We start from the raw sequence: 12843 nt of genomic DNA on the forward strand, positions 1-12843 counted from the left end.
TGTTCTTCAGACAATTTTTTATCCAAGCGCCCTGCTATTCCATGACTCTCAATTTTGTTAAACAGCCTTTTGTGTGGTACTTTGTCAAATGCTTTCTTAAAATCCATATAGACAACACCCATTATTTCCCTTCATTAACCTTCTCTGTTACTTCCTCAAAAAAATCAACTAACTTAGTCAATGCCTTTTGCAAATCCACGCTGGCTCTCTCTCTAATTAACTCAAACCTCTCCAAGCGCCTGTAAATTATTTTCGCTGATTACTGTTTCTAAAACCTTACCCACCACTGATACTAAACTGACTGGCCTGTAGTTACTCGGGTGGGAGTTTAATTCGCTCCTGAGGGTGGGAAAGGGGGCGGCTGGTCACTTAAACCTGTCCCTCAGATCGGTGTGCCAGTTTCCCGACGGGAAGAGGCAACCTGCTGCTCTGTGCAAATGGCCACTTAAGCCTATTAACAAGCTTGTTGTAAGTTCGTTAAAGGGCCAGTTAAGGATTTTCTTTCTAAGGTGCGGGTTCAATGCACTGCCAGAACTATGACAGGGAAGAGCAGGAGGCAGTGAAACAGCGGGGAGTGATCTGGAATGGTGGGACAGAAGCAAGAGGCAGCATTGAAGAGGAAAGGTTTATAGAAGGCCCTCATTTAGAGGCAACCAGTTGTACTGAGTGAGAAGACTTATCTCTCTCCTCCCTTCACGCTTGACAAGGGAATTTTGGGGGCCTTAGGAATGTGGGGTTGGTTGGAGGGGTGGTGTGGACAGGTTCCTCTGCTAACAGACGACACCTTGGAGCCTGCACTGTCTTTCTTGTGCACCTTCCACCAGTGCACAAATGGACATCAGATGGGGCTGTGAAGGTGTTCAGGAAGACTCCACATTCCATTGCCAACAAGGGAAAGGCAATACAGGAAATGGGACCAAGCTTCTCCGAGCTTGCTCCAACCAGCCATAGGAGCAGTATCTGCCACAGCAGAGGCAGACCCCTGGGGAGTGGGGGCAAAGGGGTGAGGACGGAGAGGCAGGGAGGCTCCAGTCTCTCCACCTTACAGAATCTGCACCAGTGGTCTGCCAACCCTCACCTCCCAATCTCCTGCATTTTCGAAATCGAAACACAGAAGTCAGCCTTCGAGCAACAACTTTTCTCGTGCTTTATCGCTTAACATTTCGCCATTTACATCAGAAACACCCAAGTGACCAACAAAGTAACATTACTGATCTGAAGGCCTGCGCTCATGGCCACTCCTATAAGGTGCTCCTGTAGCTGAGGATAAGGTGGAGCTAGTCTGCTTGCTCGTGTCTCTCTGGGACTAAGATGCCTGTGGCAGGTGGCCTTGCCATGGAGATCCTGGTGGGGAAGTTAGGGGGGGTAGAGGAGGGGGGGTGGTGGGGTCAGCTCCAAAGGCTGCTGCACTGGCATTACTGCAGTGATAGCCTCCTTCACAGGGCATGATCTACAGATGTTTTGCCCATTGAAGGGCCCGTGCAGGTGGATAAGGATGACAGAGCCGCGTCAGGGGTGGTCTCCTCATCACAATTTGTCACCTCCTCAGCCCTCTCCACCAGCTGGAGCGCAGCTGGCATCCACTCCATGCTCTGTTGTGCCATTTGCAACACTGACTGGTGCATTCTGTGCATGTCAGTGCGCTGTTCCTGCATCCACTCTGAGTGATGCTACATTTGGCTTTCCATGAGGTTGGCCATTCTCTGAATGGAGGAGCTCATGTGCTCAAAGCACTGAGACACTGAGGAGCACATGACATGAATGGACTCCTCCATTTTCATCCCATGACTCGCAGTGCCTCAGGTAACTCGAACATATTGCCATACAGCTGATACTGGTTCTCCAGGTAGAGCTGCCTTTTTCATGATTCCCTAGGCTCTGCATCTCCACCCTGCTGAACAGGGCTGTGCCTGTCCTCCATCCTCCGAGTGGGACTGGCCAGTGCCGACTTTGCCTCCCCCAAATCCTCCTGCTCTGATGTGATCTGCACTTCACCCTGTGCAACTCTCTCTAATAAAGCACAAGGACCCATTGAGGTGTGAATATCTGCACTGGTGGAGGGTCCACAAGAAAGACACTGCAGGCTCCAAGGTGCCGTCCTCCTCTGATTCCTTGGGATCTTGTTGGCGTTGTGTGGGCTCCTGCCCCTCTGTGGCTGGCCCTGTGGGAGACTAAGAGAAGCTGGTTATGAGAATTCAGGACAGTCAGCAGATGCTCACGCTACCATGAACAATGAAGTGACAGCATAGGCATTGACAGCTCATTGCATGGGGAGCATTGCCATGCATCCCCAGGGCATGGAGGTGTTGAGATGTTTTCACCCCATCTACAGAGGACCCTCACTTCTCCATCCCCCTGTATCCTTGTGGCTTGACAATCTGGCCAGAATACTGGCCTGCTCCTCAAAAAGTGTCAGTGACTCTAGCTGTGGCATTCTGCCATCCAGGTGTGCCCTCTCATTCTCCCTGGCATGCAATGCCCATTTGGCCTGCAAGGCAAAGAAAGATACGGTTAGAATTTTGCCTCTTTCACTCAGCACTCTCAGTTATTTATTTGCATAAGCTGTTGCAGTCTGCATTCCAAACTCCTGTCCAGCAGCACCAAGGCTGTGATGTATCTTTATGGGTCATGGAGGTTGCTGAGCATGCATCTCTCCCATCGTAAGGAGACCACTGTGCGCCTCAGAATGGGGAGAAGGGTGTAGTGGTGGTGTCACTGGCCTTGTAATCCAAATCCCCAGGCTATTGCTCTGGGGACATGGGTTCAGGTCCCACCATGGCAGATGGTGGAATTTGAACTCAATAAATCTGGAATTAAAAGCTAGTTTAATGGTGACCATGAAACCATTGTTGATCGTTGTAAAAACCCATCTGGTTGACTAATGTCTGCCATCCTCACCTGGTCTGGCCTACATGTGACTCCAGACCCACAGCAAATGTGTTTGACTCTTAAATAGCCGAGCAAGCCACTCAGTTCAAGGGCAATTAGGGATAGGCAACAAATGCTGGCCTAGCCAGTGATGCCCCCATCCCATAAATAAATAAGAAAAAAGTCCTTTTTGCACTCTGGTGACTGCCTACCAGGAGGCCTCCCATCTGGCTCTATTTTTGAACTTACCTTTCCGGACCTGAGAAAGTCATTGAAATGCATCTGGCACTGCACCCAGTTCCTCCTCACCACTCCTCTGCTGCTGACCTTGTTAGTCACCTCCAGCCATGTCCTTTTGGTGAGACTTACACTCTTTCTGTTACCACTGGCAGGGAACAGGGTGTTCTTTCTCAGTCACAATTCCAGCAGCACCTTCAGTGAGCCATCCAAAAGACTGGACAATGCCCTGGCATGGTGGGGCCTCCTTTCTCACTGCCCTTTGCACAGCACCCTCCTCCATTCCTTGGGTGAATAGCAACCTCAGCAATGGCTGCCACCCACCCTTTAAATCGGGCCTGCCGCTGTCTAAGTCCCACTTCCTGTCTGCGTCCACTACTGCTAATTGGCTGGAGAACGTGACTCCAGGCCAATTAGCAACTTTGCATACCAAAATAGCAAAGCGTGCACACTGCCAAAGCAGTGCAGAGTCAGGACCTGGAAATGAACATGAGATTAGGATCCCGACTCCTGCATGGAAATCTCGCCCATGGAATGTCCTTGCACCCTTTCTTGAATAAGGGTGTCCCATTTGCCACTCTTCAATCCACTGGCACCTCCCCTCCGTATCTAGGGAAGATTGGAAGATTACGGCAACCTCTTCCCCTATCTCCATCCCCACTTCCCTTAGCAGCCTGGGATGCAAGCCATCCGGACCAGCTATCTTATCTACTCTAAACATAGCCAGCCTTTCCAGTACATCCTGCCTATCAATTTTCACCCCAGCCATTACCTCTACCATCTCTACTTCTGCTGATATATTGTTAGCATCTTCTTCCTTAATAAAAACCAATGCAAAGTACTCATTAAGTATTTTAGCCTTGCCCCCCCTGTACCCCTAAGCATATATCATCCTCTTTATCCCTAGTAGGCCCAACCCTGTGTTTTACTACCCACTTACTATTTACATGCAGTATAAGATTTTTGGGTCCCCTTTTATGTTAACTGCCATTCTTTTCTCATGTTCTCTTTTTGCCAGTCTTATTTTCCTCTTCACTTCCCGTTTCAACTTAATATATTTGGCCTGACTCTGGATTTCCACATTTAACAGCACATGTGTGGATTCCGGAAGTTGCTGTGAGTTTCACAATTGTCAGTTCACTATTCCCTTTTCAAGCTGTACTATTCGACAGTGTGGTTTTCTGCTTCATGACACTTTCTTCTACATTTGCATAGGTTATGGAATCTTGTAGCAAATTGCCCAAGTTTAACAAGGTTGCCTTCAAGTACTTAGGCTACTTCCAAATGCTTGAAGCTTTAAAGGGGCAGGAGAGTCCTGGGTTAAAATATGGTACCAAATGATACTTTTCCAATTGCATGCTTTCCTTGGGTCATTTGGTTCAGGATTTACTCTCCAGTTGGTATGAAGTTGCAACCTTCATTGAGATGAATTCCATGGAAATTTAATGCCTCTGCCGAGTTATGAAAATTCACTACTTTAAATGAGAAGGGTTTTTTAATAGCCTGATATATTCTTAATAGAGATTGATGGACTACTTTGAGCAACATATATGCCCAGATTTTCCATTCCCTGCCTGTAAAACAGTCAAAGCTCATTAATGTACAATCTGAGGCTAAATTATATCAAATCCTACATCAGTATGGTTCGATCATCACCATGTTAACACAAGTACTGATAAACTTGCAAACTTATATATCAGAACGTGTACATGCGGACCTGATGGACAATGGAAGGGTAACATTTCAGAGGATAAAAATCCCTTGTAGTACCTGGATTTTGAGCCAGCGAGTTTAATTTTATAAGTATTGGGTTTAAGTTTATTTCCTACTTTGATGATTATGTTGACATGACAAAATCCACTGAGTTGCACCTTAGTCCCCTTTAAATCCCTCTTTACATTTCGTTTTCTATCTGTTTCTTTGCCCCATTTTGGCCCTTGAAGATTACCACCCTACTCATTTTATAGGGAAGGCTGAGAAATGCTTGTATAAAATATATGCATTTTAAAAACTATTTTGAGAATTGAAATTTTTAATTCTCACTGTCTTCTGCCAAGATGTGTGGAATTCAACATCATATGATGACGTGGCCCTGCATGTGCCACCTTGTTTGCATCTTTAAGTTTCTGTGTGGTGTTGTATTAAATTGACAGTGTCAGTCCACTTACATACTACTTTCATTGTATAAATCTCATTCGCCATCTCCACATCTAGCAGTGAATGTACTTCTGACAAGTGGTTATACGACAAATTCTCCAAAAAGCAAATATAAATTAGTCTCCGTCATAGCAATGCATGTCCATGAGATTAACCTGTCCTTCATAATGACGTTTTTTGTATACCATTTACCTTCCCTTGACTACTTTTTTCCTTAAAATCCCAGTTAACTGAATGGAAACCGAATGTGGTGACGTCAGGAGGGGTTAATAAAGTCAGTCTCCCCATTTGCAGCAAAATGAAAATTGATTAATCTGGTTTATTCAGCAAATATTAAGTATTAAAATGTTATGACATAGGCAACGTTTGACTTTTCATTCTAACTTATTGCTCTGATTCTGTTTTCTGATCAGGCTCTATCTACTGGAATCCTGTGATAATGCTGACCCTTCTGGTTCTCGGCTTGACAGCAGCACTTCATTAAATTGTGAATTGAAGAATCAGGAAAATCACTGTTGCTGAGACTTACGTCAAGCAAAGCCCAAATGCAATTATCCATTGAAGTTTCAAGTTAAAAATAATACAATTATAAACCACCGTAAATTTCTTCCCATTAACATCACACATAATTGGTTAACCATATAAAACACTGCAGTTAAAGGGATGGTATTTCTCACTAGATCTACCAAAACGGTAAACATTAAATAATATATTGTGTTAGTAACTTCTTAATTTTAAATGTCGGTCAGCTCAAATCTTGCTGGAAGGTGCCATAGGTAAAATGAAAATGATGGTGATAGCCAGTTTGTACAAGAAACCATTTTTTTAAACTTCAGACTTGAAGTGGAGGGTTTTATTTTGCTAGTAAACAGTAACCAGATGCTGTTGCAGTGAATGTGTGATAGGGAACAGAAGGAGCATGTGTATGTGGTTACTGCTGGTTGTGTTCCATTAACCTTTTGGCTGGGGACAGATCGCGTAATACAAAAGCCTGTATAGATAATACTTGGTCCATGTGATCTCCTGGACTGGTTTTGATTGCCTGGGGATTGCAGGGGTGGGGGGGTGCGGTGGCGAAGAGATATTTTTGCTTCTTCCAGGAGGTTATACAGCTGTGGTGGGGGCTGAGAGGGGTGGACTGGGCGCTGTCTTGTAGGGCATGGGGGGAGATTACTGTGTAGCCGTGATGTTCCAGGCATCATGAGTTTGGAGCAGGCTTGATGGCCTAGTTGGTCTTTTCTTTCCATCATTACCCTATTTTTTTTCTATTTCAGCAGCAATTCAAACTATTACAAAACTGTTGGTGGGATTTACCCATTTGGGAACACACACTTGGGAAGGCAGACTTCCTGCATGAACTCAGAAAATCATAAATCCAACATTTTATTGAAGATCGAGTAGTATGGATAAGGTGATAGGACATGGTGTACTGTTATACATTCTTTTATAGGCTGATGAAAAAACTGCAGTTTGTTCAATAAAATTTACTTTTTCACATTACATTCTTTACAAAGGTGGCCAGACTAAGGGGGGGAATTTTATGCTGTCTCCTGCGGCGGGTTTGGATGTGACGGGAAACCCCACTCCCCCACCCCTGCCACCATCCCAGCTCCACCAAAATTTAGTTCGGGGCGAGAAGGCTCGTGAACGGCCTTCCTGCCCCATCGCCAATTGAGGCCCTTAACTGGGCAATTGGCCCCAATTAAGGGCCTCTTCCCACTACAGCAACAATTAGCCATGTGGCAGGCGGCCCTGCCGCTGCACGGGAAGCACAGCATGATAAACCATGTGGGCTGCTTCCTGGCTCCGTGATTGTGGGGGCCTTTGTTAAAAGGCACTTAGTGCCTGATCGAGGGACCCGGCATTGGGAATGGGCTTGTCCGCTGGGAGCCATGCCCTGCCCTTCCTACCTACCCCCTATAACCCCTCCCCCGCAACCCGTCCCACCCTGCCCTACGTGAGTCCCGGGTTCCAGCGATGCTCCTCGACCTCCAATAGGTGCTCATCCAGCAGCAGCCACTGCCTCCACAATGGCACTGCAGCTGCTGGCCTCTGATTGGCTGACAGCTCCCTAAGGCAACGGGAGCCTTGATCCCGTTGAAAGTCCACCGGAGTATGTTTCACTGAAATACTCCCATTTTTTAAAACAATATAGATATTGCTTCCCACATTGGTTAAAATCAAAAGCAGTGCTTTACACAAACTGGAGTTTCTTTGTAAGGGCAAAATAAGTGAGCATATTAACTTTCAATGGGCTTATATAAACTGCTTAAAAAGACAGCAAAAATCTTTCTCTTAACTTATAAATGGTCTGAATGGAACTTTTATTCTGTTAAGCATTTGTTTTATGGAAGTGACCAAAATTGTGGTGTCTGTGCATTTTATATTCTCACAATTACACCTTCAGTTTGAGGAGGTAATCATTTACCCTAGGCTTTAAAGTGGAGTTAATGTTTGTTCTTTTGATTTTTAACATTCTTAAAGAAAATGAATTTCAGAAGACAGGAAAACATTGTATCTGATTTATGCCGGCCATATCTTTTCTGGTGTCAGGCAATAGTCTTTGTACTAAGATCTGTTAACACTGGCCACTTAAGACTAGAAAGTGCTTTTGTCAATAATAGAACTGGGGGCGAGGGGGAGTTGGGGGTGGATTTTAACCTGCAAGGCAGGGGAGGGAGTGTGGGTATTGGTGCATGCAGGGGGCTAAAACATCAAAAAAATGCCGTCATGTCGGGAACGCGCCAACTTCTGCATTTAAATGGGGCGCGTTTCAAAGCGTGCAGGAAGCTGCCATGAAAATGGTGCATCCGTGATTTAAATGTGCAAAAAAACCTGTTGACTGAGGATTTAACCCTGGATTCTGGCATTAACTGATGGTGCACGGGTTTCCTGGGCTGTCTGAAACTTGCCAGGATCAACAAGTCGAGAGCACAATGAAGATTAACAGGGCTGTGAAATTGACAGGCTGGAACGTCTTTAAATACACAGACCTGACCTCTGCTTCTTTGCCTAAGTGAAAGGCTTTTGCTCACAGGACTTGTTCTGAGACTGTGCTTTCACTGCTTTGGAGGTGATTTCCAAGACTCTGGAGGTCATTTCTGCTAAGTTGGATTTTCTTGACCTTTTGATGTGCACTTCCCAGCTGTCAACCTTCTCGACTGCAGCTTCTGCAGCTTTACCTTGGACCTCTGATGTGGAACAAGAGGAGGAGCAGCAGCAGGAGAAGCAGCAGCCTTCTCCTATGCCACCAGCTGCTCCACAGGACAGAGTGGATGAAAACAGAGCTCCTGCTCGCAGGAGGCAATACCCCCAGCACAGGATCACCAATAGAGCATCAGTTTTCTGGACATGACTGAACACCAGTGCTTCAGGAGGCTCAAACCTTCATGGCAGGTTGTTTCTGACATCTGCAGTCTTCTGGAACAAGGACTCTTTCCAAGTGGACCAGGTGGGCACGCATTGCCACTGGTAGTCAAGGTCACCACAGCCCTGAATTTCTTCATGTTTGTCTCCTTCCAGGGACCTGCAGTATTTCATAATCTGTTGCCCACAAGTACATCTCCCAGGTAACCGATGCCATGCTTCCTAGACCAGTTACATCCACTTTACAACTGATGAGGCCAGTCAAAATGAGAGGGTGCTCAGATTTGCTGTTCCGGCTGGATACCCACACATACAGGGAGTCATTAACTGTACGTATGTGGCAATTAAGGCACCCTCCGATCAACCAGGAGTATTCGTCAATCAAAAGCAATTCCATTCCATCAATGTTCAGCAAATGTATAACACTGGAAGATAATCATGCATGTCTATGCAAGATGACAAGGAAGCTGCCATGATGCCTTCATTCTGCGCCAATCAAATCTACCACAGATATTTGCACCTCCAAGCAGAGTCAGCGGATGGCACCTTGGAGACAAAGGGCTACCTCTAAAGACATGGCTGCTGATAACTGAGAGCAGCCCTACAACTGATGCATTGAAAAGGTATGACAGAAGTTACGTGAGCGCAAGAGCAGTCATTGAGCAAGCCATCAGGTTGCTGAAGATGTGATTTCAGGTGCCTAAACAAATCCGGGGCACCCTTTAGTATGCACCAATAAGGGTTCCAGAGCAGTGTGGAGCTACAGGAGGAGGAGGGTGAGGAACTCTCTGTATCTACAGAGCAGGAGGAAGAAAAGGAAGAGGATGAGCCTGATGCGGCCAGGATCCCTGCAGCTGATCACATCGCTGCCAGAGATGCCCCCAACAGACTTATACAGACATAATTCAGCTAGCCTGAGGATGTGCAGCCATATGAAACACCAATACTGAACCTACTTGGTACCCCGCCCACCCCCAAATCAAAGCACTCTCAATAGTCAATAATCCTTTCATCTCACTGATATCCATTGCTTGTTTTCTATTCTAGTCATACCATTTTCCTCAAAGTTGATGGTTGGTGGGCAGGTGAGAGGTAACAATGGAGATGCCTGGATGATGGAGACTTGAAATAAAGTTTATGGTGCCTTAACATTGGCAATAACAGGCTTTTAAGACACACAACTGATGTCCCATGTGAAATTGTAAGTCTTTCTCTTCCTTTTCTTATTACCTCTATGTGATGCTACCCCTGTGGCTTCTGCAAAGTTAGAGGCAAACTGCTCGTTTCCCTGCTCTGACAGCTGAGATGTTCATGGCCAGATTTCTCTGGGTTTTGGAGCCCATGAGGGCCCTGTCAAAGATTGCCCCAACTGCACCTGTGCAGGTACAGACTCATCCATCGGGACAGGAGTCAGCATGTGGAGCACTGAGTGGGGGAGGGGAGTGGGAGCACCTTGAACAGAGCCCCACTTCTGTTTCCCTATCTCCATCTTCCCTCTCATGGCCCACCTGTACTTCAGTGAGTCACTGAATGGCCAAAGCAAGGCTTTCCTCCTTCATATTTAAACTGGCAGACCGAGTGTACTGGCCATAGGTGAGGGCCAGGGTGTACTTGGCAGCTTGCTGCTTTTGATGCTCCATGTAAGTGGCCACTTTATCCAAGGAAGTGGAAATCAGTGCAAACACCTGAGACATCATGGCACTTGTGCTAGCAACAGATTCCTCCAATCTCACCCTAGTCATATACAGTGCTTCAGGAAATGCTGACAGAACCTCACACATCTTCTTTTGCCACTCCAGAATTGTCCTCTTTGTTGATGACAACTGAGGCTCAGTATCTGAGTCCAGCTGAACAGAGCTTGGAGGGTCCTGTGCCCATTGACAGGGACTCTCCACTGCTGTCCCTGCCTCCAACTTCAGCTCTTGCTCACTGGTGATGTGTGCTTCATCATGTGACAACACAACTACCTGCCTTGGCTGCCCCGAGGTGTGTGTACCTGAGCTAGTAGAGGGTGCGCATGAATCATATGACTGTACTTCCTCAGAGTGAATTGTCCCCTCTGAGGACTTCTCGGCCTCCTCCTGCACCAGCCCCTCTGTTTGGATCTGTTGAAGATGAAAGACATAAATTAGAACTGAGAAGGGGAAAAGGTTTCAAGTCAAAATTGTGCAGATCGTATTACAGTTACTGGTGACCTCAAGTCAACATGAGTGATTGTTGTGTGCCATGTGGCTATGTGACATCTAATTCTGTCACCAGGAATTTGGGAGACTCCCGTTTCTCCATCGCCAATGACTGTGCAGTCCGCCACTCTGCTCGTCTCCATTGCCTCCTCCTCTGCAGCGGTAGGATGGTGATGACGGTGGGGGCCATCCCCAGATCTCTGTCCCTCCCTGGTGCTGTATACTCTCTTCTCCTAAAAGGAGAGAAAGAACAGTTATGAGTGTGAGAAATGGATTGAGTTGAGAGAATGGACTGACAACATTTATGGAGCATGACAGTGAGGGAAAGGTGTGAAGTGGCAATAAGATGAGGATGATTATCAGTGGTGGCTGTTCACATGGGGATGTGAGGAGGTGCCACAAGAAAGAAGAATGGGTAGAGCTGCAAGGTGTGTTGATCTGAGGAGTGCTCTGCTGGAGAAGGCTGGAAAAAGTCAGATTGATGATGTTGGCATGTCACTCACACTTCCTGCCCTGATGAAGTCGTTGAACCTTTTCTTGGTACTTTATGCGTGATCACGGAACCACACTCCTGCTGCTTACTTCCTCCGTGACTTCCAGCCACGCCTGCTTGCTCTCAGAAGCTGGCCTCTTCCTCCTATCCGTCAGGAAGAATATTTGTCTTTGGGTACTGACAGCCCACAGCATTACCTCCAGAGATGCCTCTAAGAACTAGGGACAGCCTTCCCACGTTGCGCTTTCATCAGTCCAGTTCCTGTCTCTATCCTGACAATTGAAGAATGGATCAATTCTGATCCCTGCCAGGGTCCCTTCAAATATTAAGGCTTTAACAATCAGATTCGGGTCACGATCACGCCCACCCTTTCTGATTGGTCAGGACACCTGGAAGCAGGATATTAATGCTGCGGTTGGTTAAAAAGCCATGGCAAAGCTCGCTCCAATATCTTTCGGGTTCCTGATCCGCTGCCGCCCTCCCTCACTGCAAGTGGGTCCAAAGATCAAAATTCTGCCCTCGAAGATAGTTGCATTCTAACACACAAAGGTTCAGATTTAGTGTTTGAACCTGATTAAACTTTTTCTCAGAATGTCTTTCACCTGAATAGGATGGATATGCTTATTTATGGTGTTGAGTGGTTCATATATATACATAATGTATATTATATATAAAGCATTTCAGTATGACAATGCATTGTTTTATATACATAACAAAAGCAGAAGCTCTTCATTGTATTTCTGCCACTCATGCTGCCATGTTGTTGAATAATTGTTGAAAATATGTTTTTGTGGGATTTTTAAATGATGAATGTACAGCAGACATACTGTTGAAAAAACATTTGGACTGTTAACTTGAATGGCCGTGAACATTACTTAATGAGTTTGTTCACTGTGGTCACAAATACGTTTCTGTCTTTCAAAAAAAAATAAAGAATTGAACACCACCAGCATAATAGTACTCTCAGCTGTAATTATTAATAATGTAACAGTTATTCTATTTGTTTACTAAATCAATATTGAAGTGGTAGTTGATGAATTAATTCCTCTTGACCTAGTTGCTGTGCTGTTTGTTCATGATTTGCAGGTTTTCTAATTGTCGTTCAAACTCAGGGATATATTTAATTCAGATTAATGACCTTTCTTTAATTATATGCATACTTTCAGATTTCACACTCAATATTTTCTGCGAGCTGCAAGTTGCATTCTAATAATAATGCAAGAGTAATAAAACTAGAATAAGCTGAAAATGCACAGTCGGTTAGTCAGAAGCTAAAAAAAAGAGCTCGGCTAACATTTTGGAAGGGGCATTAAAACTTTGGGTGGGATCCTTGTCTTAGAAACAGTAACTCTTTTTGTTCAACTCTCACATATACTGTTGTGAAAGCATGAGTGGGAAAGAGATTAGCAAATGTTATTAAAAATAAATCATGAATATGAATTGCATGTGTGTGAGGGTAGCATGCTCTCTGACTGAACTTCAATACAGATTACTCAAGGGTTAGCTGCAATTACATTTAGAGTTGGAGAGAAAATAAAT

At 45.4% G+C, this 12843-nt stretch overlaps 1 protein-coding gene across 2 annotated transcripts in view; it reads left to right on the plus strand.

The window, feature by feature from the left end:
• Positions 1–12259, plus strand: part of LOC137381377 (otoancorin-like) — a 152733-nt gene extending 140474 nt beyond the window's left edge. For both annotated transcript variants that reach the window (XM_068053869.1, XM_068053868.1), the window contains one exon: positions 5676–12259. In XM_068053869.1, the coding sequence (XP_067909970.1) occupies positions 5676–5746 (71 nt within the window). In that variant the 3' untranslated portion in view covers positions 5747–12259. The remainder of the gene's footprint in view (positions 1–5675) is intronic.
• Positions 12260–12843: the final 584 nt, after the last annotated feature.

This window comes from Heterodontus francisci, chromosome 22 (assembly GCF_036365525.1).
Source record: "Heterodontus francisci isolate sHetFra1 chromosome 22, sHetFra1.hap1, whole genome shotgun sequence".
NCBI lineage: Eukaryota > Metazoa > Chordata > Chondrichthyes > Heterodontiformes > Heterodontidae > Heterodontus > Heterodontus francisci.